The 27,988-nt window shown below is 36.8% G+C and overlaps 1 protein-coding gene across 1 annotated transcript in view; it reads left to right on the top strand.

Annotated features, from left to right (window-relative positions):
• The first annotated feature begins 2,129 nt into the window (after positions 1-2,129).
• The window catches only part of hk2 (hexokinase 2), a 38,528-nt gene continuing 12,669 nt past the window's right edge, over positions 2,130-27,988 (top strand). The window contains exons 1-8 of the mRNA XM_056745435.1: positions 2,130-2,348; positions 11,140-11,302; positions 15,078-15,226; positions 17,176-17,295; positions 17,389-17,484; positions 20,650-20,749; positions 25,594-25,777; positions 27,745-27,906. Coding sequence (XP_056601413.1) covers positions 2,286-2,348; positions 11,140-11,302; positions 15,078-15,226; positions 17,176-17,295; positions 17,389-17,484; positions 20,650-20,749; positions 25,594-25,777; positions 27,745-27,906 — 1,037 coding nt within the window. The 5' untranslated portion in view covers positions 2,130-2,285. The remainder of the gene's footprint in view (positions 2,349-11,139; positions 11,303-15,077; positions 15,227-17,175; positions 17,296-17,388; positions 17,485-20,649; positions 20,750-25,593; positions 25,778-27,744; positions 27,907-27,988) is intronic.

Here is a 27,988-nt window from a genome sequence, read left to right as displayed (position 1 = left end):
AAACACTTACATGATGCACTCTGATTCTAAAAAAAGAAATCATACTTGAGTAGCTACAACCTCATACTGCTTATGAAAAGCTTCTGATTGGTTACTTTTTTGAAAATGTACAAATGCAAAAATCTTTTTGTGACGGTTAAGTTTAAGGTGTGGTTAGGGGATAGACAATACTGTAATGGCATTATGGTTAAGTATAAAAACTATATGCACTTCCCCATGAAGATAACAAAACAAACATGTGTGTATTTGAACATTCAGCATGGTTAAAAGTGTAAACCATACTATGTAAACATAAGTGTCATTCCTTTCCTGTTCCTCTACTTGACAGTCATAAAACAGCGGCAGCCGCATCTGAGAACTCCAACACCTGACATTAAACTACCTAGCTTTATAATATATATAATCCAATGATGCATCATGGATTTGTCCTTCAAGTACTGTATCTTCACCTGGTGTAATAGGATGAATAAAATATTTGAGCCTGTCCCATATTCTGTGATGTTCATATATTATTCATAGTCCCAAATGTATTATGTATAGTCCTAAATCTATTCAAATAAAAATTGGCACTGTAAGAGTCTTCATTTGAATTAATGAGGTTGTTGTCGAGTTAACGAGAATGTCTGTAATTGTGTCTGCTGGGCAGCAATTCTGCAAACAAAAACAAGAGAAGAGAAAACATCTCCATAATTAAAATCAATGAGATCAATGTTTTATTTTCTGAAATTCTTCATTTTCTTCATATGCCTGGCTTTTTATTTAGTCAATTATAGTAAGTAGGCCCCTATGAATTTTTAAGTTGACAAAGAACTGGTAATTTGGCTACACTTTCTGTTAAGCATTGCAAACTACATTGAACAAAACTTAATAGGCCAGAGGCTTTCTGTTTAATTTAACAGTTATACTGTGTAAAGCAGTTTACAAATTTATCAGCTGCGAATGAATGAAAAGTTTTTGGAAGATATATTTGAAATTAAACCCTGCATGAACAGATGAACGACAGATTTAAATGATGAAATGAATAACTTGACCGACGACCTGCTGACATCCTGGCACAAGAAGCATGTCTGTGTCTTTCAATTGTTCATTGGACAAACCGTAGGTGTCTTCACAGATTTCTGGGAACAATGGAGGCACCATCGTAGGTTTGGAATCCGATCAGCTGCTACCCTACATCAATTTGCCCGTAGGACGTCAAGAACTCCACCCGTCTTAATCTGATAAGCAAAACTGTATAAAGATTTTGTGTGAATTTATTATTGTATTAAACCAAATTAGTATGCGTGGTGGCACAGCAGCTATTTTAACCACGTACTGCGTGTTTAAACAGAAACGTTATTGAACACATGAAGCCTGAAGAAAAGTTCATTTACACAACACCAATGAACACTGAGAAAGCCATGTCTGGTATTGTGTAATGTCTCAGGTTATGAAAATGATCAAGTGAAAATTCAAAGTGTAAATAACTCTCAGAGGAATGTACACAATTTGACCTTATGAAGTCCAAGCATCTTACACATAACACACATTACACTATAATAAGATCAGAAGAGGTATATTTGAAATCGAGAAACAGCTCCTCTAAATGACCAAAAAATCCAGAAAAACGAAGCTAAATCATGCTTAACTTGTATCAGCTCACATTTTGGACATAGGTAGCTTTAATATAATAAGTGCTATAATAAGTGCAATACACTGCAATTAAATATGCGGATGAGTAGATTAATAAGCACCATTTTAGAGATATGGTTGAATACATTAACACTGTAGAAATGTTTGCCAGTTTCATTGCATGTTTATTAAGTCCCTCAAATGATATACAGTTATCTTATTAAAATGCTCATACACTGTAAAACATCCTAAAAACTTAAGCTTAAAAGGTTTTTAATTGTTTTAATTAATTGAAATTAGCTTTAGGAGTCATTTGAACTTAATTATATTGAACCGACTTATATGTACAATACAACTAGATATTTTAAGTTTAAGTCAGTTTAACTTCATTTTCCGTTTAAATCGCAGCCCTGCCTTTAGTTTGGAGGCAGTACACACCCGTCTTTGCGTCCAATCGCCGGCAAAAGATGCAAATGACGCAAAACGCTCAAATTACTGCTACGAAGGGGGTGGATTATTCGTGACATCACTTTTGATCATCATTGCGTGGGACAACGCGAGTTAAAGAAAGAGTTTTGAGAAACTTGAAGAACATGAGCACTCACCCAAAGTGACCTAGTATCAGTTCAGATCAAACTTCTTAAGTTAAGAGAGGCTGAAGTTCACAAAAGACGATGATCGCCTCCCATTTACTGGCGTACTACTTCACCGAGCTACAACATGACCACATTCAGAAAGTAAGTACTCCAACCGGGCTCGTCCTAATAGCCGGCTTATCAAGATTTCATTGATTTTATCCTACAGCATCTCCCTCCGTATGAACGGAGATCATTATTTGTCAATAGTTTAACACGTTTGTAGTATGCGATCCAATGCCGCTCTCATCCTTTATCGACACACGTGTCGGTCTTCAAAAGGTCGAATACATTATTCAAGATAACTACGACTATAATCACGCTGATACCAGAGTAATTGTGTAGACGGGACGTGGAGCTGTTTAATATAGTGAAATATATTGAGTAACCATGCAGAATTCCACAAACTGGTTTTTGGGTTTGTTTCGATGAAGTTCACTTACGTCAGTTTGCGAGCAGCCTGTTTCCGCATTTTTTTAAGTAGGGAGATTTACAAGTCCACTAACTGCGCAGGAGAGCTCTTTAAACATAACAACGATCTAATGAAAGCATGTCTACATATTTATAGTATATATAACGTATCATTTAACAGTTTGGCCGTCGATGTGTTGTGTATAAACTTAGTCAATAGGAATAAATAAAAGCGATATTGTTCTAGCTAACTAACTAACTGGGCAAGTTCAAGTGAAATATGTCGCTTCCTGCCACGACGTAGCTTTAAATGAATGAAAGTTGCTCAGGTAACCTGAGACACAGTGACGCGCATCACACCCTGTGTGCGTCTTCTAAATGACGGCAAAATTCCGATATTAATTCTCTGTACAGTGACCTCTGTGACCTTATTCTGTTTTGGCATAAAGTTGATAAAGGAATAACAACGTCACAAAATTTCAGACTAAGTGCTATTATATGAAAGATGATAGAACAAGTGCTCCTATCACCTGCTTTCATTTCTAAATTATTCATTTGTTAATAAATTATTCGTTTATTTTGACTTGATTTTGATTTGGTTAAACGTTTTTAAGAATGTATACAAAAAATACATTTCTGAGAAATATCATTTGAATAAAAAAAAAAAATGTGTGTAGGATACAGTATATGTACCTCAAATCAGTCATAGCCATGAAATGATAAAAATAAAGAAATGATAACTGTAAATAATAGATTATTTGATTTTGAGATGCACTATTCCAATCTTCAAATAATACTGAAATTAATGATTTTATTGACATTGTTTTATTATTTTACACAAAGAAATGTTGGAAATGTGGCCTTCAATGTGACCTTACTCTTTCAACATTAAAGATATCAAGATTATATTTTATGTTTTCACAGAAGATTCTTTGCACGCTGTACAAAGATTTAGGGCAAATGGTGTTTGAGAGCCCTTTCTGCAAGTTGAACTTTTAAATGTGGTCTGTCTATTAATAGTGACTTATTTAGACATCTATATGTCCTGCTAATTTACGTTGCCACATTGCGTCTCTGTTGTATATCTAGCACAGTCTGTACATCAGGCAGTAAAAATTCAAGTCGGATCCCATCAGATTCACAGTTCGTGCCCTCTGACTTTCCTCATTTCCTGTTACTTTAACACACTTGTCACAAGTTCATGAGTCCTGAAACATCTTGTGTAAATGAAAGCAGTTCCTTCCATGTAGAAGTGTTGTTTCGCCTGTCATGCTTTGGGGTTAAATGGCTAAGCGACAAGTTGCTTGTTTTGAAATTGACATGAACTCCGTCTAAATACAAATGACACCCGGTCCATAGAACCCGAGGCCTTAGTGTAGTAGAAGAGGCCTTCACTACCTGAAGTCAATACAGAGGCCACCCTCATGTATTTGTGATATTTTTTGATCTGAGATTTAACAGGGTTGTGTCTCCATTATATTTAGTCCACTGATACGGTGTTCTTTTTTTAGTTAGTCCAAATCTTAAATGGAGACGTCCTTTACGTAACATAGCTGCGTCTTCACACCATTTAGTTTTGCATACAGCGAGTTCCTGATTTCTGGGACCCGCTGAGACATTTTAGCAAGGAGAAGGGACTAAGAGTTCAAGGTGACTATCAGTCTGTACTTACAGTCCTGCTCTTTTGTTACACATGTTGACACAAGTCATACATATGTTAATATTTACATGCAGTATATACTTAAATTCGCTCTTAAGTAACTTGATCGTGCTTATATCACCCTTCTTTGCAACACCCACTTTTCCACATACGCAATTTCGAATGGCTAAAATCAAACCCTATCTAACATTTTCTTTTCTTGTTTGATAACCCACTTTAGAAATATGTTATATTACATATTCATCATATCACATATATAAGTCCATCACAGTTTCACTTTCATGACGACTTAAAAAAAATCTTCACATTGAAAGTGCCGATCGCAATGCGTGAAGGCTGGTTTACTGTGGTTATGTGATGTGTTAATGTATGTATGAGTGCATAGCTAATTCATTTACAGTGTGATCTTGGCCTTCCTTCTTATGTCAGGCTGCAGGCAGCCGTGTAATGTGTTTGTCAACCTGTGGTGGTAAATATCATTTTAGAAGCAGTCTAATGGGCTTCACCTATCAGGGTTGTTGAGAGTCGAACAAGGAGAACAAGCCATTTCCTCTGCTGAGGTGAAATATTTGTGTGAATGCTGTGTGTGTGTGACCATTGTTTCGGAATTTGTGTTCTTCATGGTATTCCCCAGGGCGATGTCCTAAAGCAGAATTGAACCAATATCAAACTAAAATTACAAGGTAAGATTTGCACGGATTGGCTGACCCAGAAATTTCTGTCATTATTTACACTCGGTTCAGTTTTTTCAGTAAAAGAAAGAACTTTTAAAACTTTCAAAAGTTGTGGAGCTCTGGCCATAAAAAGACCGCTCATAATGACCAGGGGCCAGTTCGACAATTGGTATCATCTACCTTAAAGGAACAATACAGGGTTTTTAGGATGATCTATTGACAGACATGCAATGCAATGTAATGCACTAAACTATTTCTTCAGATGTGTATAAAGACTTTACGTAATGAACCGTTATGTTTGTAATACCTTTGAATAAGCTATTTCTATCTACATACAGTGCGGCCCTACATACATTGAATTTGCCTCCATCTAACAGCATTTTGTACAACAAAAACAACATATCTTGGTTCTAACAAACAGGAAAACAAATGTTACACGCATACTGATCTGAATCGAAGCAACCTCCCAGGGGGATGATTTTTAGACAATCTTTCTCTCCAGCGTCTCTCTGCTAGAAAGTTTCTGCATAGATATCTATGAGTATCTCTGCTAAAAGCCTTGGTACGACGGGTCCTAACGTGCCTCTGCTGGGAAGTTTATAATATTAACGCAGGTCCTGTCTTTTATCCTTCTTTTTATACTTAAAATCCTCAGACCTTTTATTTTATGTAATAAATAAGACATCGCTCTACAGTCTTTGTAATGCCCACTTGATCTCTTCCCTGCATCAGCATGAGAAGACAAACTGTCCCAGCTGACGACATCTTTTTTTACTGTGGTGGCCGGCCACCGTCCTGTTTGGACTGAGAGATTCGTTGCAAATCTATAATACATCGCTAGTGGCCGCTGTAAATCAAAAACTGCGCCTTTAAATGACCAAAACCATCTTTTGGAAAATTGTATTAAAAGTGTAATACAAAGTTAAGAAATGTTTAACTTTATGACAACGAGGAGCGACTTTTGGGAGCGAAAGCCAATAGGCCTTTTTTTACATGCTTCCGGGTTTCCGCATACATAGTTTCTACGCAGGGAAAACGATGTTCCTGTTACAGCAGTAACCAAGTCTAACAAGAGTGTCTGGATTAAATGGCTTTGTTTAAATAATGTAAACGAGCTTAAAGGGATACTTCACCCATAAAGGAAAATTCTGTCATCATTTCCTCACCTTCGAGTTATTCCGAGAAAGATATTTGGAAGAGTGCTTATAACCAGACAGATCTTGCCTCCTATTGACTCCCATAGTAGGAAACAATAATGGTAGACGGGTGAAATTTGCGGCTTTCTGAAAAGTTTAGATTTTTTCATCAGGTCTGAAAAAAGACGCAAAATGTCAATCGGGCCTTATTCTTTATGTCTGTCTTGTTAAAATTTATATAATGTAATACAGTGACACGATCACGTTTAAATTAGGGATACACAGATACCATTTTTTAAAGACGAGTACGAGTGCATATTTTTTTTTTTTTCTGCTACTCGCCGGTACCGATACCTATAATCGATGCCTGTATAATGTACAATTATGTTACTAAACCAGTATCTTACTGGTAGTTTTTTTTCTTTGTTTTTAGGTCTACTTAAATTTAAGTACTATTTTTAAATTAAGTTACATTTTTTATGAAAAGTAGCACAATTTCTCTAGCACATTTACTTCAGTTTGTTAAAGTAAACAATGTACTCTTTGGTCAAATTATAACAAATTCAAGGGGAGTGGTGTGGTAAAATGTGAGTGTATTATAACTTGTTCAAGTTAACCAGACTTTTATTTTGATGGATCGCCGCAAATGGTGTTTGTGTATGTGTTCCTGTCCTCGTGCAGTGAAACGCTGGCTCTGAAAGCTTCACAAGCACAATGCATTCAGGTTCAGTACATGCAACCGCACAACTCTTTCACACACAGTCACGCAAAAACAAGCAGAATACATATTTAAACATTATCTGAATATTTTGTTAGCTGTTACATTAGCGGTTCAGCGCTAATTTCTTGTTAGGAAATAATACATTTGCCAGATTCCGTGCCATTCTGTGTTGTACAGCAAATTCTGTTTTTATGCTTGGATTCCTTGATTCTGTCCGCGTTTTCAGAGTTGCGGAAATCATACGGCTCTATGTATGTCACATGGGGTGTCGGTCATTGGAATCGGTGTGTCATTACGAGTACGAGTACATGAGTTTGGTATCATGCCTATACCGATACTGGTAAAATATATATTACTGGTTTAAATAACACACAAGCTAGGGTGTATAAACTAAAAACGCTTAAATTAATATTAGCAGTCCGAGTGCACAAAAGAGATAAACGAACAGACATTAATTTTCATGTTTCATATATACACTAGTCAAAGTTTGAAGTGAATCAAAATCTTTCATCTTGTCTTAGGACACTTTTGATTTTCTTTTTTGAGCCACTTCAAATGTTGACTAGTGTATTAATTGATAAAATGACTTAAAGTAGCATATGAGCATGTTTTATGGTCCTACTTTTTTTTTTTTTTTTTTTGTCATTTGGCAGACACTTTTATCCAAAGCGACTTACAGTGCACTTATTACAGGGACAATCCCCCTGGAGCAACATGGAGTAAAGTGTCTTGCTCAAGGATCGAACCAGCAACCCTTTGATTTATCAGTTCAGTGGTTTAACCCACAAGACCACCATCTCCTAGACTCCATAGACCTACTTTGGTCTATGGAGTGTCCAACAACAAGTTTATGTACTTTTAGCCATTATGCCACCCGTAGCTGGAATCTGCTTCCAAAGACATCAGATGTTCATCAACAGTAGATACTTTTAAATCCAGATTAAAAACACACTTGTTTAGCTGTGCATTCACAACCTGAGCACTGTGCTGGTTAACATCAACTGCACTTTTATTTCTAATTTATTTTTATTTTGCTCTTATTTTTTTAATCAATTTTATTGCTATTTTACTGTTTCTTAAAAATCTAAAGTTTTTGTGATCTTAAATCATTTGCACTTTAAAGATACATTTTATTTCTTTCTGTCAATCATTTTATGTAAAGCACTTTGAATTGCACTTGTGTATGAAATGTGCTATATAAATAAACTTGCCTTGCCTTGCCTTGCCTTGTACATAGAAGGTGTAAAAACACTACTAATCCCCTCCTATCCCCTAGCCTAGCGTCATGTGATTGATCAGATATTGTAGTCTGCTGAGTTTGGATCAAACACGTTTGTAACCAGCAAGGCGGGACAAGAGCCCTGAGGGAATGATGCGAGTGATGATAATGAGTGTCAGCTGTGTTGCACGGGTATCGCATCGGAAGCATAAAAGGATAAGCGACCTGAGTGTACGACAAGAGAGGACCAGGCCTAGATTTTATGTTATGTTTTATTATGTTTGTGTGGCCGGCAGTCGACTGTGCAGGAGCTGCCGGCATTTTACTTTCGTTTTGTGGTTTGTTTATTTTTTATTAAAAGCTGTTGAACGTTCGTCGGTGATCGCCTCCTTTCCCATTTCTTGAACTTGTTACAGCGTTCATCATGTGTCACAAATGGAACACCTACCATCATTGCTGGATTACGGTTTACAGGTCACATATTATATACAGGGTATAGATGGAGATGGCAGGGATTTTACCCTACCAGATTGCGCCGGAGTGAAAATTGGCACTGAAAAGGAGTGGACACAGCTGTTTTTTGAGTATTTAAATTAATACGATACACTTGAGATTGCGCGCATCTTTCTATTAGTATTTGCGGCTTTATTTAATGCCTTAAAAAAAGCAAGTCTTAAATCGTGCTCTAATTTGCGATGCTCATGGTAGATTGTGTTAGTCATTATGGGAATAAGATATTGCGCATTTGTTCTTTGGTGGACGCCTTGGTAGTAAGTCACATACAGAAATTGACACTCCCATCTGGGCTTTTTAGCCGTTTAGTAAATCTGGCCCATTTTTTTTGCGTCATCTGTAAGGAAGTTGTCTAAAGCAGGTCTTTTCTCAACGTCTTTCAGGAGCTTTTTATGAAATCACCATATGACCTTTCATTGCAATGTGGGACGGGACATTCCAACTTCCCTTTCTTGTAAAAAGAGCTTCAGCTGGCCGACGGTCTCATGTTACTACCTCTGGCATTCGTACTCGATCTGAAGGACTTTGTGAAAGACTGCGTCAGACCCACCCCTTACTGAATGCATTGTGTACACATGCCAATTCGAGCTTCTCTTTCTGTTTTGTTATTATTTTATAATGCTAAATGAATTTTTGTGACCTGTTTATAAACACTCGGGCCTTTGTTTTCATAGATGTGTTCAGAATAAATGCTAGGATACGGATCAAAGACGTTAAGATGTCCCTTTCAAAAGAAATGTACAAAAGTGATTTTATGTCCATAGAAAGCACAGTAAATACATGTAAAATGTCTTATTTATGGTTTCGACTAAGTTTTTGGAGAGTAAAATGTCAAAATTTGGTTGAAAAAATGTTAAATTGCCATTCAGTGTAATACAAAATTTATGTAGAAAAATCAAACATGCCTTTTCTGACTTGTACATTTTAAAATATATAAAAGAATAAGGGAGCATATTACATTATATTGTGCTTTAAATGAGTAAAATAATCTTATTGACTAATGGAGAACACCTAGTATGGTGGCAAATTAAATTAAAAAAGTAAAATTACAACAAAGTAGTTAGTCTTTTAATATGTCATAAATTTATTTTTGTTGAAAATATGGCCAAGTTTGTTACACTGGATGACATTTTAGTGGGCGTCTTCTGTAGATCAGGAAAAATGTATGAAATAAATGTTTTGCTCTGAAAAACAAACACTAAAATGGAATTAATTTAAACGGAAAACTTAATTAAACAAAAAACAACAAATTAAAGCAGTAATACACTTATTGTTTTTATGCTTAAACCATTTTCCGTCTTTGACACATTGCACATTGCAATGGATACTGTATACCTCCGAAACTTTATTTGGACAAAAGAATGCAGGATGCTAAATGCTTCAAAAAGTAGAATGCTGGTTTTAAAAAATATTGTGCACGAAAGCTGCCTTAGCAGTCAGAACAGTATACAAAGTATGCAGATTGTATGGAATCTGGATGTGCATTAGTATCTAAGAGGTTTGTTTTGTTTTTAAAAGAAATGTAAACATATTCTTTGCTGCTTTGATCTCCCACAATCCTGTGTATAAAATTCAGTGATTGGTGAGAAGTAAAATATAATTTTATCTTCTATAAAGGAAAGCAAAGTTAATTTACCCGTTGTTATCTTTTCATTTGTTTATTTTTAATCCCAGAGACATTCATTGTAGTCACTTATTATTTGCTTGTGAAGGGTTTGAGGATTTTGTCTTTAAAGCTCACGTGAATTTGTTTAATTCAGTATTATGGATGTTAGTCTGTTTTCTGAAACATGTTTGCTTCATTCACAAAAGAGTACTTATTTAATCCTTGACTGGCTGTCTTTATTTCTCAATACTACTTTCATGTTTAAGGCAAAGTGATTTTACAAATACAATCAGTGCCTCGAATTTAATTGTTGTGGGGATCCAGACGTCCAGGACCCCCATAAGGGATTTGGATGCTGGCTATGTGCATCACGAAATAGGTCATGTGTGCATTTCATGCATACAGAAAATGTACACCCTGTGCAGTATTTTACTATTCTGAACATTACCTGTGTCATAACTCGACATATAAGGTGAGTCATCAGAACATTATTTGCCAAATAAACAGAAATGGTTATCAGGGGTTTTATTGTGTAAAATTGACTGTCTGGCTGAATATTACCTTGTCCTTTATATGTGTACTGTGCTTCATAAATAACTGGACATGAAATATTGATGTTGAAGAAATTATTTGACAAGTTAAGGAGAAAGAGACTGAGATGGATCACAGAAGCACAGGGTAGGAAATTGGTTGTCAGGGACAACCGTTAAATTACAGTTTAATGCTCTTATAAGTGAGAGGCAAATGCATTCGAGCTTTTTAGCCTTATAATAAATGATGTTTGCACAGATACAAATCAAAGCAATATTGAGGTTTGACCTTACTTTAAATGCGTCATATAATAGAAGAGTGAAAAGGTTTTATCAGATTTTAGGATTATTATTTTGTTATATACACAAACACACAAAAAGTATTAAAGAATAAGATGTTGACCAGTCATCTCTTCTTCCCAGGTGGACAAGTACCTGTACCACATGCGGTTGTCTGAAGAGAACCTGATGGACTTTTCCAGACGCTTCAGGAAAGAAATGGACAAAGGTCTTGGCAGAGACACTAACCCAACTGCTGCCGTCAAGATGCTGCCCACTTTTGTCCGCTCCACACCTGATGGAACAGGTTACTTAAATTCATCTCTCAACAAACCGATTAGATTTAAACATTTAGAGAATTAGCATGAACTACAGTTAATCTAAAACTAATACAATTTGACTTAATTCACTTTCATATTTATCTGCAAATGGATTTTCTCAAATCACATGCAAAATAGTTAAAGGTTCTCAAATTTGACAAATGCTGAGAATCATCTGTTATATTATTAAACTTTTTTTAAAATATATTTTTGAAATTGAAACAACTGGTCCAAGGTGATAATTTACACACAAGTCCGGAAGCAGAGTAGCCACATATTAACACGTTAATTGTGTACGTTTTTCAATAAGCGTGACAACAAGAAAATATTCAACTACTCTTTTGAATTGTTTTAAACTACCGTTTGATTTAAGACCATATGTTTGCAATTGTTTGCTTAAAGGGATATTTCACCCCAAAACAAAAATACTTTATCATTTAAATTATTTACCATCATGTCATTCCGACCTGTTTTCTCTTTCATCAGAACACAAACCTTTTTTGACAAGGTAACAAAATTTGAACCCATTGATCTCTGGACACAAAACACACATTTCTCAGAATTTCAAGAGACATAGAAAGGGTTTCAATGACATGAAAAAGTGTTGACAGAATTCTTATTTTTGGGTCACAATTATGTAATACATTACAATGGTGTGTTTCTTTGCCCATTGTAGGTAAACTTTTTTGTGTGAAAAATCTTTCAAATAATAAGGAAACACAAAAGTCAGGCAAAGAGCGGGCGACGTATAGAATATAAATAATGTGTGTATTTTTTCTGTGTAGCCATGGATGATGTAAAGCATTGTCTTTTACCTTTACACACATAAGCTTGCATGCTGTTTGAAGACACTTTGTTCTGTGTCCCTGCATGTCTGTCTGTAGTTGTGAGGTGAAAAATGATTGATCTAGCTCTTCAGGTGTGGTATTATCACCATTCTTGATGTGTTTGTTTGTGTTTTGCCTTGATTCCTTGTGTTTATGTGACTGAAACAAGGGAATCAGCAGGTGTAGTGTCAGAGGGCGTTTGCCTTCCTCAGTCAGGTTGTGAAAGCTAACTGTAGGCGTGTTTCAGGAATGAATGCCTTCACATGGAGAGAAATCATTGCAGCGGTCATGTGGGTGTGAACCAAAGACAGACAGCTGCTGGGAAGTGTTGCCAAGGGAACCGCACCGATCTGCAAGTTAAGGGCGAATGCGTGTCCAGATGAAAGTTGGCCGCACTGGCTTGCTCGGAGATTTCTTTTAAATGTCACGTTGTAGTTCTTGAGATGTTTGTTTGCTCAACTAGTTGTCGTTATAGTTCTTTGTGACCGCCTCATCATTTCTTCAGAATTTACACAGTTGCTTGTTGATGCTCTGAAGAAATAGATTGCAGTGTTTATAGGGTTTCTGAGGAATCTGTGAAGTTCGAGTCAAGAGTTTAAAGCCTGAAGTACAGTTCCCTTTTCAGGCGTAAGCGAGGGACACCGTGCAGTGCGAATTTCGTCATCACATTCGCATTCCATTTCTTGGGGGCATCGTGTCAAGTTAGTAGAAGAAAACCTGACCCCTGGAGTCCCAGAGAGGTATTGCAATATGTTGTAATGCGCATGTCAAAACCTGTGAAAACGTATATGATTCGAAGGAAGTGTATTTTGGAAGGATGTGCGTTCGGCTGAAAGCGTGAATTTAAGGGATTAAAAGTGTTGTTTTTTGTGAATTTGAGGTAGCTTTGGGGCTGTTTACATAGTAGATCAGGAGGGGCAACCTTTGTTACCAAAAGAGGCATTTTTGGCCTTCTCCCACCAAATAAAATTTGTCTGGAGCCGAAAAATATATATAACCTTTAAATTTCTTTAAACACAGGTTGCATGTAAGGTAATAGTTACCCAGTTGCACCACTGGGTGGCAATATAGTGTGATTTGTATTTGAACTATGCCGGGTATAGACCTGAAAGTTTGGTTTAATGACGAAAAACGTACTAAGCTGAATGTTTTCATACCATTCCATTTCTAACACAGTGTTCGGTGCTGCGTCATATCTGTCAAAGCAGAAATAAAACCGGTGCTCTCTGTATGTTTTTTCTGTCATCTCTGGTCACGCTCAATGTACATTGCATCCACTTATTTCGTCTATACAAGCAAATACATTTAGCCAGCAATACACCCTGGTGTAATGTATATGCTTTTCAGATATTTCTTCAGGAAATCGGGACAAAAGTGGTCAAAATGGACAAAAAAACGGATTACAGCAGCATGTGTAAACGTGTATGTGCCTCTTACGTACTGTTCTAATCCGATCGACCAAAACACATCTTGTTACCAGGCATAAACAGAGCCTAATAAAGACTGCAGAGAGCCACAGCAGGGGGGCAGAAGAGCCACTAGCCGTGTGCTAGACAAATGCACTTCACATCTTCTGTACTTTTATGACAGACCGAAAGTGAGTTACCACTAGAGCTGGCCGGTATGACGGAATAATCCAATAGCGCAGAATAAAATGTCAACCATAAGAGATTTTTCTATTCCTTGGAATGTAAATTAGTAGGGGTGGTTAACTCGGCACTGTGCAAGTGAAAAAAAATGGGAAGTAATCTTCCCATAACTACTTAACGTATCAAATATTCTTGTGACCTTCGTTCAGTCTGTAGTTTTGTGGTCTACTCCGGTCCAGCACTTTCTCTCTCAATCGGAGTGCTCGTGCAGGGATCTGTGCATGCATAAAAAAAAGCTTGTTCTCACCACGTATTTCAGAAGTCAGATTGCTTTGTAAAGCTGTTAATAGTTTTAATAAAGTTTCACTTTGGGTGAGCCGAGGTGATACTTACGTTGAAATGTGTGATGATGCTTGCCGCATGAGCGCTTTGACGTGACTAGCCGCTTACCCCCTTTTTGGTTGATCAATGCAATGTTGACCTATGAGACTTTTTCTGAACATCAAAGTGTGTGTCAAAAAAATCAAAGTAATTTCTTGATACAAAGTAAATATGCACAATGGAATGTGTTATAATATGACATTATAATAGGGGAGCAGACATATTTTAAAGTTTAAAACGAAGTTACAGTTGATTTTACAAATGCAAAATCTGGAAAATGCAAAACATTTTTGGAAAATATTTTAATTTAGTCTTGCCCTGCACGAAAGAAACGTTTACACATAAAGTCACATTAAAGAATAATAACAGAATTCTAAAAATAGCCGAGGTCAAAAGTTCACATCGCCCTGATTCTTAATACTGCACAATGTTAACAAAACAATCAATGACTGTTTTTATATTTTGTCATAGTTGTTTAAGGGTTTCTTGTTTGTCAGGACTCCTGAGTCACAAATTGTCCAATGATCTTTAGGAAAATCTTACAGGTTTCCAGGCATTTCTGTATATTTGATTTAAAGTCAGTTGGGTATGAGCATGTGAACATGACAACTGGGTCAATTGTTTTTGTTTTTGATTATATCTTATTTCTTCATTTAGTAATGTCTTTCCGAAGCTATAAAAAGACATATATGTTTTACAGGTAATTAAATAAAACATTTACACCAAAAAACATTTTCAGACCAACCTGACTTTTTCCCGTAATTTTCAGCATTTTCCAGATTCTGCAAGGGGATGTTAATGTTTGACCTCAACTGTATTTGAGAAGGAAAACACCATTTATTCATCCAGTTGGACTGTATAAAAGTTCTTTCGCACATGCGTGTGTCTGAAATGCAAACCACAATCAACCGTTCTTTCAAATAATGTTCTGCTGTCAAATAGACTTTTTTTAAATTTATTTGCAGAAACGGGTGACTTCCTGGCCCTTGACCTGGGTGGAACCAACTTCCGGGTTCTGCTTGTGAAGGTGTCAAGTAATGGAAAGCAAAAGGTGGAGATGGAGAACCAGATATATGCCATTCCAGAGAACATCATGAGGGGCAGTGGAACAGAGGTGAAGACTATGTGTGGGTCTGGGTTCACACTACCTTACTACTCTGTGTGCCTACTACTAAGTGAAACGATAGCAGCGTTTGCTAAACACACAAATTTAGTATGCATCCACATTGGTGTAGTACATCACATTGCATGTCAGGCATCCTTCACAATTTCTTATCGTTGACAATAAATCAGGTTACAATTTTCATATTGTGCAAAACCAATATATATGTGCTTCATTCGGATATTAAATGTCAAGTGAGTGCTCTGTATTGTGGGTATGGTGTACTGTGTTGTCTGCTGGTTACTGAATGACCCGCTTGATTGGAAAAATCGAATCCATGAATACGGCACATTACTCTGATTATGTGTTTGCGCATTTAAGCTTGTCTTTTTTATTCTTATTTGCCTTTGTGCGTTTCTTACTGTCTCCGCCCATGTGTTTAACTATAACGCAGAAGACATCGTTTGCTGTTCAGACTGCAGTTTAAGATTTAGAAATATAACTCTAATGTATAATCAGAATTTCTTCACTTGCACAGCAGACTAACTCTTTTTAAAACTTTGACGCATACTTTTACATAAATGCGTCTTGTTTTTATCTTAATGAATTTGGCAGAATATCCTTGAAGCTTCTGTTCTCACATAATCTGTCTAAAATGAGCTGTTTTTAGTCGGAACATTTGAAGGTGTAGGTGTCATGAGTGGGTATTGTGTGTGATGTTATTAGTTTTAACTGTCTCTATGCACACTTTCTAGTCTTTTTTTATCATTGAAACACACTCGGATGCTTCCTTTTACTCCTTTTTTTTCACTTTTCACACAGTTCTGTTAAACACAAGTGGCCTTTTACAACTTTTAAAGTCTTATTTACACCCGTTTAATTTTCACAAAAAAAACGCTAAAAAAATCAATAATCAATGAACATAATAAACATCACCTTAAAATGTAAAAAAAGAATAGACTTTTGGTAAATTCTTTGTTTATTTTCAGTTCATTTAACAGACACTCTATTACCCAAAGTCTTTTGCGTTAAGTCATTTAGAATTTAATGTATTCAAAGCAACTTGGGATCTAACAGAGACTCTTCATCACGAGGTTCATTAAATGTATAAATGCCAGTAGAAAAGTGTGACTTTGCAGAAACAACATAAAAGAAAATGAATAATTATATTAAAACATGAGAAAAAATAAGCTACTGAGAGGACAGTGATTGTTCTTCCTAGACTCCAAATTTACCTTATCTGCAGTTTTGCTTTTGGTTAAAAGCATCTGTCAAACGCCTAAATGTCAAATGTGCTTATTTTGGATGACAGCTTCTTGACCACCCCTGGCTATAAGAGTTCTATATTGTTGGGATGTGACCAAAGTGTGAAAGGTACAGATGCAACCCAGCTGGCAGCATGTGATGAGTTACACGCTACTTCATGCCTCTTGGCATCATGGATGCGTAATTCCAACATGAGACTCGCTTCCCTCATGGTCTAGAGATGGCAGTGACTCGGCTGGGCTGGTCTGTGTCTCTTCCTGTTTTTGCACAGCTGCTTCCCCTCTCCCTGCCTGGCCTGAGGACACAAAACCACTATCCTCTATGGATTGGATTTTCACATCTCTTTTTGGCTGGTTTTGGTTGTGTTCACTCAAGAGTTTTAATAACCACCAGCTAGAGTAAACCATTTGTTCACTGTTTTGTTCAATACAACAAAAAAAAACCGGTTAATTAAATGATCTCTGACTATACCCTGCGTACTCGGTTTAATATTCTTTATATTTACCTTTGAAAAAAACACTATTTAGGCACCCTTAAAAAGCTTTATCTACTTCCTTTTGTTTCATTTAGGCTTTTACAATTATGAGTCCCATTTAGAGGTCTCGGCACAGGTGATTTTTGAGCGAAAGGACTCGTGAATGGAAGGATGCAATTAAGTCTGTCTCGGAATGAATCCTGTTATTTTTCTCTTCCAGCTTTTCGACCACATCGCTGAATGCTTGGCCAATTTCCTCGAAAAAATGGGCATCAAAGACAAGAAGCTTCCTCTTGGCTTTACCTTTTCATTTCCCTGCCAGCAGACCAAACTGGATGAGGTGAGATGTGAATGAAAAACAAATGAAACAGAAGGCTAAAACGAGGAGCTTTTAAGTAAACATGTAACTCTGTTTGCGTTCGTGTTTGTACAGAGTTATCTGGTGTCGTGGACCAAAGGCTTCAAGGCAAGCGGAGTGGAAGGAAGAGATGTCGTAGGTCTTCTGCGAAAAGCCATTAACAAGAGAGGGGTATGATGCGTCATCTTTTTACATTCTGATGTCACCTACCCTTAGGAGAATAAATCATAGTGAAGAAAATGTTTTTGGCATATTGAAAATGATTTGTATTTTGAATAATTGTATGGTTAAACTTTGGTAACTAGCAAAAACATGGCCAATTTTTGTCTACAGTTATTTTCCTACAAATAAAACAAAACAAAAACATTGTTGCTAGAGTTAATCCATGGTCAATTTTCATTAGTGCTGGGTAAGTGGTCGATCAGACAGAAAACAGTTTTCATGTTCGAAAACACGAGGTGCACTGCCGGGCTGCTCTTTTGGTTGACTCTTTGATGCAATTTTTTTTGTTGCTAGGTAACAAACCGGCTATCCTGTCAGTCAAGGATTAAAGTGCGAGTGCTCTAGTTGCTATCATATTATCAGAAACTTTAAAAAGGCACAAGCAGAGGGTGCTTGCTCTGACCTTGCTCGGTTATCCTGCGTCAGCCAGCCAACAGAAGTTTCTCCTCTCGTTTCATTCGATTGGAAAATGGGGAAAAAGGCGCATGACGTCAAGCGCCTTTCTGCTCAGAGTTGAGTTTTTCAGAGCCAGGCGCTCAGAGCGATCTTCAAAAATGCGAGGTGCACCAGCCAGCAAAAACGGTAGGCGCCCGGCACGCATAAGTAGCACACAAACGCTCCTTGCCAACTGAAAACAATTCAAAAGAGTCGCGTCTAACATCAAAAAGCACTTTCTGTCTGATCGACCCCTAAGTGTTTTGTTTTGTAAATAATATTTCTCCTTTCTCTTCAGCATTCTTTTTAACTCTATTTTTAGGTATTGCATATAAAAACGACTTAAGTTTAATAGTGTGATTAAAAATGTACACTCCCATAAGGTAGATTTGTGTAAGTGTGAACACTGCCACCCGAACCCTGGTGCTCAACAAACAAGCGAGCCGAGACCGCTGAAAAGGTGGCGTGGTTCGATTAAAATATGTATGCAACACGAACCACAGGTATCGAGCCAAACCACAAACATGAAGTGAAAACGGTATACGACCCCAAAATCAAGTGATTTGGTAGTATAAAAGGAGTGTTTATTAGATCTGTGCTTGCGCATGTAATTTAGGAATTGCTGGCGCTGTTTTGATTGGTTTAAAGACTTCTTGAGGTCTTCACGAGTGACCGACTCTATACAATGGCAGTAATTGGGGGATGAGATCTGTTTGGTTATATTGGTTCCAAATATCTTCCTGTTTGTTTAGCAGAACAAAGAAATTTGTACTGGTTTGGAACAACCCAAGGGTGAGTATATGATGACTTTGAAAAATGAATTTTCATTTTTGAGCGAACTATCCCTTCAACTGGAAACTCCTAGTATCTTTAAATATATCTGTGCCCTTGTTTTGTCTCAAGATGCACACCAGTAATGTTGTCACATGAATTGATAAGTGTTTTAAAGCATTAACTGTAGTTACAATTATTCACGAGACATTACAATGAATTATAATGTGCATTGCAGTGCATAATTAATGCTGTCCTTTTAGAGAACGATCTGCATGCTGTTATCTTTACTGTTTGTACTTAAAACTACTTTCTTATTTAGTTAGTATATTAGTAATTGGTATTTGAAGTTGTTGAAGTATTTGAAGTAACTTTATCATCATCGTCCTTCTCACCCTCAGGTAAATGAATGTAATTCAGATAACAAAAAAATTGCTAAAAGTCTTTTTCCTGTACAGTAGCAATTCTTTACTTGGCTCGTTCATTGTGTGCTTTTTTTATCAGGTATTATTTTATGGATTATTTAAATTATTTTCTTAAAAAGGAATGAACAACAAAAACATTGCTGCATAGTTACTGTACAGAGATTAAAACTTTTAGCGATTTTATTATGTCAGTTACATAAATGTACCTGAGGGTGACTTGTGTCCAGCTGAGGAGAAGTATGACGATGTTGCTCTTGTATGTCTCCTTTTAAATAGCAAAGTTCAAGTACTGCAAGTACTGTATCTTTCTTTTTAAACTCATTGTGAATGAACAGTATTATACCCTTTTCTTTACATTCACAGAAAGTACACCTCATAAAACAGTACAAATACATTCAAATGGCATTTAAACGCTACAATAAAACAAATACATAAGGTGACACAATTAGAGGCCTTTAGAATGTTTTATTAATTTAGGCTGCCACTTGCAAACAACTATTTCATTATGTATTTACACACCTATATAAAACAGGTTAAAGAAAAGCAGAATAGAGACTTGTTAAAATTTAAACAAGCATTTAAAGATAGAAACAATACATAAAATTCCACCACGATTATAATCTATAAAATTATAAATATGAACTGGATGCATTACACTTTATTGTATATCTCCTAAAAACTCACTAGGCATCTCGTTTTCCTGATATCATTGTAATTATAAATTATAAACTGCTATCTTTACGGCCCTCTAAACCCATGTAAAGTTTCATGTAAATACGGCTAGCTATCCTGTATTTACTCAACGTTGGCTTGTTGTTATGGCATGATAGAGCCAGGAAGCGTTTAAGTGTGTGAAAGTTGGCAACCCTGCTAATACACTAATAAAATAAGAAAGTACCTTAAGGACAAACAATACAATACAGAAAACCGCAAGCAAACTAGAAACTATTTAAGGCAAATGTATCGCACATTAACTGATAATCTCAAATCTGCTGCAGTATCGACTTCCTGGTCAGTGAGCTGTCAATCCAAATCTCACTAACTAATGAGAGTAAAGTGGCCATAAATCCTGCCCACACGTGAGATTTGTGCCAGAAACGCGAACGAAAACTTTACAAAAAAAAAAATTGAAAACTCGAAAAGCGCAACTGAAAAATCTTGCAGCGAATTCAAGACAAAACGGAAAATTGTTAAGAAAAATATTAGTTTATTTGCAATCTCGCAATTGATTTTGTTTTAATTATCAAAGTTTTTTTTTTCTTCCTCATTGTATATATTTGTTCATATTTAAACAAAAGGATTCCCATAGTCAAGGCAACTTAAGTACTTAAGTTAAGGGCAGCATTTTTGGACATTGATGGCCGTGATAAAGTCACGGCCATCACGGCCAAGTCATTGATACCATGTAGCAATACATGGTAACTTGCAGCTTACTGCTATGATTACTTAAATTGCCCTTGTGAACATTTTGCTCTCTCCTCAGGACTTTGACATTGACATTGTTGCTGTGGTTAATGACACTGTTGGCACCATGATGACGTGTGGCTATGACGACCATCATTGCGAGATTGGCCTCATTGTCGGTGAGTCAGTTTAATGCATTCTCACACTGTAGCTAAGATCCCTGATAAACGGCAGCCATGACTTTTAGCGCTGTTGTCAGTGAAAGGTGCTTTATTTAACCCAAGCCTTTTTGTTATCTCATTTGTTAAGGTTATTGGTTAAGTGAACACTGGAGCATACAGTTAAGGGCTTTTGTCATGGCATAAAAAATGGTTTTGTCATGGTTTGTTGAATATTAATTGTATTAATTCATTTTTGAAAATGGGTGTTCAGATGATTACAGAGGGTTGAATAAAAGCCCCTTAGATGTTCACCAACTCTGTGTGTCGTGCAGCCCCCCCGAGTTATTACACTTTCTAAACTGTAGGTAATTTTATGTCTCTCACATATTAGCTGATAATTACTTTGGGCTAAGTTTATTCTTTGTCATGTGAAATAATGCAGGTCTCGCGCACCGAGGTGATGTAGGGATGGTAAAGTTTAAATATGCATTATAATGGTTCAAGTGTTAAATATAGAAATGATGCAATTTGATTCATAATGTAAACTCCAGTGAGATCAAGACTCAACATAAAGCCCTTTTAACCCTTTTATGGGTCATGCATCTATAGATCACTTGACCTTCAATTTCATGCAATTATCTGAACTGCTACTACTTATAATAATGTTTACATATTTTTGGGGCTTTCAGACGGTGCTTGAGGCGCTTTGCAAAAAATAAACATAAAAGTACATTTGAACCAAACAGAACAGAATAAACCTATTTAACATCAGCACGTCTGAATCGAATGAGTGCTATAATGGAAACAAGCACAGGACGATGTCACCATACTTCATATTATTCCCCAAACTAAATGATAAATTAGACATTTGTATAGACCGTTTCCTCGGACGCGCTTGTGCCTGACCCCCAGTTAACCTCCTGTTTGTGTTTAACTGTGTCTAATAATATAACTATTAATTGAAGTTATGTTTATTCGTATTATTATTTTACTATACATAATAACTATGCTAAATTAACAATTTGTTGAATGGGTCCTGTAGTTAGGTCGCATTTATACAAACCGTATGGTACATTGACATCTAGCGGTTGAGCTTGGTATCGGAGTCTAAATTCAAAATATTGGAGAGACAAGATTAGCCAAGTAATGGTTCCTCTCGGTGTCTTTGGATTGTTATCAGAAATAATTTACAGGCACTCTATTGTTTGTGAATGTGTACTGGAAGTTCAGTTGGGGTCACAAAAGTGCACATGTGGAGTAACGTTTGTTCATGTTGTTAAGATGAAACCGTCTTTAAACACTGTCATGTGAATAGAAAAAAAATATTTACAGAACACGTAACTTTAACTTATTTAGTTATATAAGACAGTTGTTTGGGTACTGAAGCTGCGGACAATTTGAATATAATTTAACATCTTAAACATTTAATGTATTTTGTTTCAAATGTGAATGGTACAGATTTCTATTCTGATGAATATACTTGTTTTCAATATAATAAAGTATATCGTACTTTTACTCCGCAACATTTAATAAATCTATATTGTTACTTGTTTTTTTACCTTTAATATTGAAATACATTAAAAATATATATTTTCTTACTTGTTCTTCAACATTAAATATTTTTTTTTTATTAAAATGTATTGGAATATGATAAAATGTAGTAAATCGGTATTTTTTTCAAAGTCAAAACACTAAAGAACAGATGCTTTTAAACTGTACTGAAGAACTGTCCATCTCTGGTTTGTTCTACCTGTTGATCATCTTCCTGTGGTGTACGCGTGCTTAATATTTTATCAAGACGTATAGACCTTATTCAGCTGCCGCTATGTTGATTTCAAAACAAGGTTGAGAGGAATAGAAGTCTTGAGGGCTGCATTACACTGCATTAATGTTGTGTACCGGGATGGTGATCAGTCTGCCATCAAACACAGAAAATACATCAGTTCACAAATTTCCACAGGACCGAGAACAAAAAAACATGAATTATTTAAATTAGAAAGATTTCGGCACCAAATTTCTGGATTAAGAATAGTGCCTTGTCTACATAAAGTAAAATCTATTTTGTACATTAGCCTGTTGCTAATCGCTAGTCTCTAATGCTCCAAGCACGGATACCTTACAGTAGCCTACAGTATGATATTTTATGGCATCAACTAAATTAACATGTTCCCAGTTTGTATATACTGCATTATTGAAGTATTTATAAAATCGTTCAGGATAGCAAATTGTGACACTGACACGCATTCTCTAGTGGACGAATACAGTTCTTCTCTTTAGCAGTGGACTTTTATGTTTCAAAACTGTAGCAATGTGTACCTGATCGGAAGTATTTTGTGTCACGGCAAAAAGTGTATAAAGGGTTACGCTTTTCCTATGAGACCAGGTTGCGATAACCATACCTGTTAACATTTGGTTACCAGAATCCGAAGACCGATGATGAGTGTTCTGGGTAAGTCCCCGTCAGTTCATTCAAGAACGCATTCGGGGAGTGGCGTTAGTTCGTTTTCAAACCTTCTGTCTCCAGGGGGAGAGCCACAAAGAGCGTCCATGGGTTCGATCCACGTTTCATAGTTTACAGGGATGTCTGGAGAACCGGGAGTGTTGATGGGTATGCTGGCAACAAGCTACAGTATTAATGCGATCACTTGTTGTGTATGTACAGAGTTCCACCTATTTGAAACCTCAATCATGAACAAGGTGCCATTATTTCATTAGGAATTACTACTCCGCTTCGGTCAATCCCAGTCGATGCACTCTTTGTAATTGATTGTTTTAAATACATGTTTACAATATCAGAAGTCAGCAACCGGCCAATGCCCAAAACGGATTTTATACACAATTTACTACTGTTATCTCTAAACTATGTTCTTAGACCCTTCTAATTTAAATAACTCCTGTTTTCCTTTCTGTTCTGTCCTCTGGAAATGAGTTTGACCATGTTTGATGACCGTTTGACCGGCATCCCACTACAAATCAATACAGTGACATGCAGCGCTCAGGACTTTTTTTAAATCAACGGGGCGGCAGGCGGAATAAAGTCTTTTGTGAGAGCATGGAGGAAAGCTGAACTTCTTTACAATCCTGACCCATCCATTTTCAACTTTGATTAGGTCTCTGTAGGGGACATTCTGATGGAATATTAGAGAATTTTGATGTGATGATATCCTAGAGCCTAGATAAGTTATGGAAATTAAAATTTCCGACTAACTCAGCTCTGAAATAGTTAATTTGCTCTAAATTGCAATTTGTGAGTCCAGTCTCTTTAAAATAGTTTATGAAATGTCCTATTATATCCTGTGAGGTAATTTTCTGAAATGTATCGACCATTAGGTGTGGGAACTATGTTGTAAGATTATGAGGGAAGATATTTTTCAGAACATACTCCTACAATGTTGCATCCCACTAGATATTTACTTGTAATTTCCCTTCTACAGTCTATGGAAGAGGGAGTTTAGATATGCAATGCAGAAAAATAAGTTCACACCCAGCGTAACTGTGAAACATTTCAGTTTCCTCCCAGATCATACAGCCGTGTGTGTCAGTTCAGTGAAAAGTGTATTGACATGGTACTTGATCCTTTTGTTTTGCTCTAGAGGAGATTGTTTTAACCTGCTGTGTAATGATGATGTGGTGTTTTTTGAGCTGCTTCATGTTGAGCCCTATATAAAAAAAGAACATGATGGTGTGTAACTGTGAAGAAAGCACATCTGGGATGGCCTGAGGATGATTCAATTATGAGAGAATTTTCATTTTTGGGCAAACTATTTCTTAAATTAAATGAAATTTTTGAAATCTGTCTGAGCTTAATAGGTATGATTCGATCCTGTCATTTCTGGGTAATTTAGCATGCAGCCGGTCATTAATAATATATTTACTTCAGTCTAATTTTTGTATTCTTGCATATGAATGTACTTTTGGTGCCACAGATATGAGGAACCAATGTCTAATTAAACATAATTTACTATATTACCAACAGCTTTAAAAACCTTTCAATAGGGCTGGGAGTAAACGATTATTTATTAAACGATTAATCGAAAGCAATGCATATTAGAACAACAGCTATGACTGTGGGGTATTTTAAATCTACTCTTAACCTCATTGTAGGGCTATGCTATGATTAGTTTATTTGAATGCTAACGTGGCTATCTAGCAGCTGTGCATTCTGGTGGTGCTAGGCTAGTCAATTAACCAACGTATCTTTGCTCTCTGTGCAGTTTGTTCATGCTAGGTTTGTAGCTAACGTTCACGTTCACGTTAGCTAACGTCAGCTACTGTAGATAGCAGTGTTCTGCAGCCGTAAGCTAGCTTCCATTCAAGCCAACATTAAACGATAACTAACGTTAGCTAAACACAGCTGTCTAGGTGCCAGTAGCTGCCTAGCACGAACAAACTGCACAGATAGTTAAGATAGTTAGCTAGCACCACCGAAGTGCGCAGAGCTCAAGTACACTACACAAACATGTAATTAATTTATGCAACGTTAATTACTTACCTGTTATTGTCTCCTTCACAAGTGACAATGGGGTGCCTCCGTTTCAGATTCTCCAACATTGCTGTTGTTCTGGGGTGGTATGCCAACTCCATTTGACCAAAAGCCCAAATAATGACACCTTTACGTTTGGGACTAAATTTGAAGTATTCCCATACCCATGTTTTGGTCTCCCACGTGTGTGTGGTGAGCTGCTGCGAAGCGTCGACACAAAAATATCACATTGACGAAATTATGATGACGCGTCGCTACAGGCCTTCCTTTCAAGGATAAGAGGGTGTGTTCTTTCCGCTCTGACCCCTCAACCCAAAATGAGTTTGATGCTCCTTATGCGCCATGTCACGCAGCAAGTCTAATTCTTTGTGTTTTGTAGGTACGGGCACCAACGCTTGCTACATGGAGGAAATGCGACACATGGAGATGGTGGATGGAGACGAGGGTCGTATGTGCGTGAACATGGAGTGGGGGGCGTTCGGAGACGACGGGGCGCTTAATGATATCCGAACCGATTTCGACCGGGAGATTGATGCAGGCTCCCTCAACCCAGGCAAACAGCTGTGAGTTACAGATCCTGCTGCTGACACTTTTTGCCATTATCGACATGTCTTGTGCGGAGACCGAAAGCCAGCCATGCCTTGTTTCTAGAGGGTTGTGTACAACTTGGCGACTGCTAAAGACTTACAGTGATGGCATAACCATGGTGATATGTCTCAGGCCAATTAAGTGTTCTACGTTTGAAAGTGTTAAGAAGACCAGATGTTAATGCTTCCTGCTAGACAAACAGTCATAACGCAAAGTTGTGCGCCACTAATGATACATGAACTCTGATTTCTAAGAGAAGCACACAGGTCCAATGTTGTTGCTCCTGACCTTTCGTAGGCACTTTTATTTTGCTGATAATTAGGGGGTTGAAAGCTTATAAAAAGGATAGATAGAGATATTCTGTGACTTAAGTACAACTGCGCCCGGCTGAGCTTTTTAAATGGCCACAGTGGTGGATTGCAGTTGGATTGTTACGTTCATAATAACCAACAAAATCTAAAAAGAACAGGGCAAATTAGCATACGGTTTAGACCGTTAAATAATGTTGCAAAAACCAGTAAATTGAGGAGCGCAAAAATGTGTAAATCGTGTTGCATGATTCATTTTAATACTCTCCTCACAAATGCATAAGGTTAGCCACGCATATTCAGTGCAGAGTTTTCACTACGTGTCTTTGGTAAGTCCAGACCGTACTTTAGTATGTGCTGGCACAAGCTGTCAGTCGTTTTTGGTCATTCTTGCTCTCTGATGTGTTATCGATTTTTAGACTATTTCCCTGAGAGTCAAGGCCTGTTCACACAGAGAACTATGAAAATGAATTTTTAGAGTTGTTCCAAATTTAAGAGAATAAGAGAAGTAAACACCACAAAAATAAAAATACAGAGAAATGATAATCATGGCAAAATCTGTTTTCCCATGAGTCACATGGAGTTCTTTAGGTTGTGTGATTTTGAAGCTTGAGGAGGTGGTCATAATCCATTCCCATTGTAAGTAATAAACCAAAAACACTCAAAAACAAAATTCACAAGATCAAACAAACTCATTGGGGCTTTGAATGACACAAGGGTGTGTAAATATTGACCATTTTTAAGTTAACTACTCCTTTTAGGGGCTCACACATATAAAATGTAAAACTGCCCCTCGCAGGCTTGGAATAAATATACCCAACATTATAGTCCGCTGGTGTGGACATGAATATGTGACCCTGGACCACAAAACCAGTCACAAGGATTATAATTTTTTTGAAATTGCCATTTATACATCATCGGAAAGCAAAATAAATAAGCTTTTCATTGATGCCATTTTTATCCGCGATTTTGTTGCATCACCTTAGGTTTTGATATATAATTATGGTAGGACTTTTATGAAATATTTTCATGGAACTTGAACTTTACCTAAAATCCAAATGATTTTATGCATAAAAGAAAAATCTATAATTTTGACCCATACAATGTATTGTTGACTATTGCTACAAATGAGAACACTCTTAATGTCCATCTTTCTGTATGCTTGTGAAACTTGGACCCATACAGCAGACCTCCTGAGAAAAATCGGTGCAGTAGAGATGAGGTGGTCCAGGTTCACATATAATCATCGTTATGGTTTTCATTCATGGGGTGAACATGTCTTAATATGTGTTATTAAGTGTTTGCTTGGGTGTTGCTACTGTAAGTGCTTGCTAGGTTCCGGGTGGTTTCTTACTGCTCTACAATAAAAATACCAAAGTGTGAGCAATAGTAACGTATGAAATGCTGGCTTTAGTTGTCATTCAATAGCACAGCACTTGATATAAAGAATTCTTTATAAGGCTGCTTTATCCATGCATACGCACATGTTTTTCACAGTTCTCCTACCCTTCTGATTGCTGGTACAATCATGCAACCAGGGTTTTAATGTATTGTTCAAGAGTAAAATGATGATTTTGGGGGATCTCACACGTTGCTCAAGTGCAGGATCAGTAAATGTGGATTTTTTTATGCAGATTTGAGAAGATGATCAGTGGATTGTACATGGGAGAGCTGGTTAGACTCATCCTGTTGAAGATGGCCAAAGACGGACTGTTGTTCCAGGGTCACACAACGCCAGACCTGCTCACCACAGGACATTTCCAGACCTCGTTCATCTCTGCCATTGAACATGAGAAGTTTGTACTCTTTTTGTGTGTTCTGACTTTTTTTGGAAACGGTTTCTGAAAATAATTCTGAAAAACGGATTCTGAAATAATT

Source organism: Triplophysa dalaica, chromosome 4 (assembly GCF_015846415.1).
Source record: "Triplophysa dalaica isolate WHDGS20190420 chromosome 4, ASM1584641v1, whole genome shotgun sequence".
NCBI classification, from domain to species: Eukaryota; Metazoa; Chordata; class Actinopteri; order Cypriniformes; family Nemacheilidae; genus Triplophysa; species Triplophysa dalaica.
The sequence above is the reverse complement of the archived record's forward strand: the minus strand, read 5'-3'. Positions and strand labels throughout refer to the sequence as shown.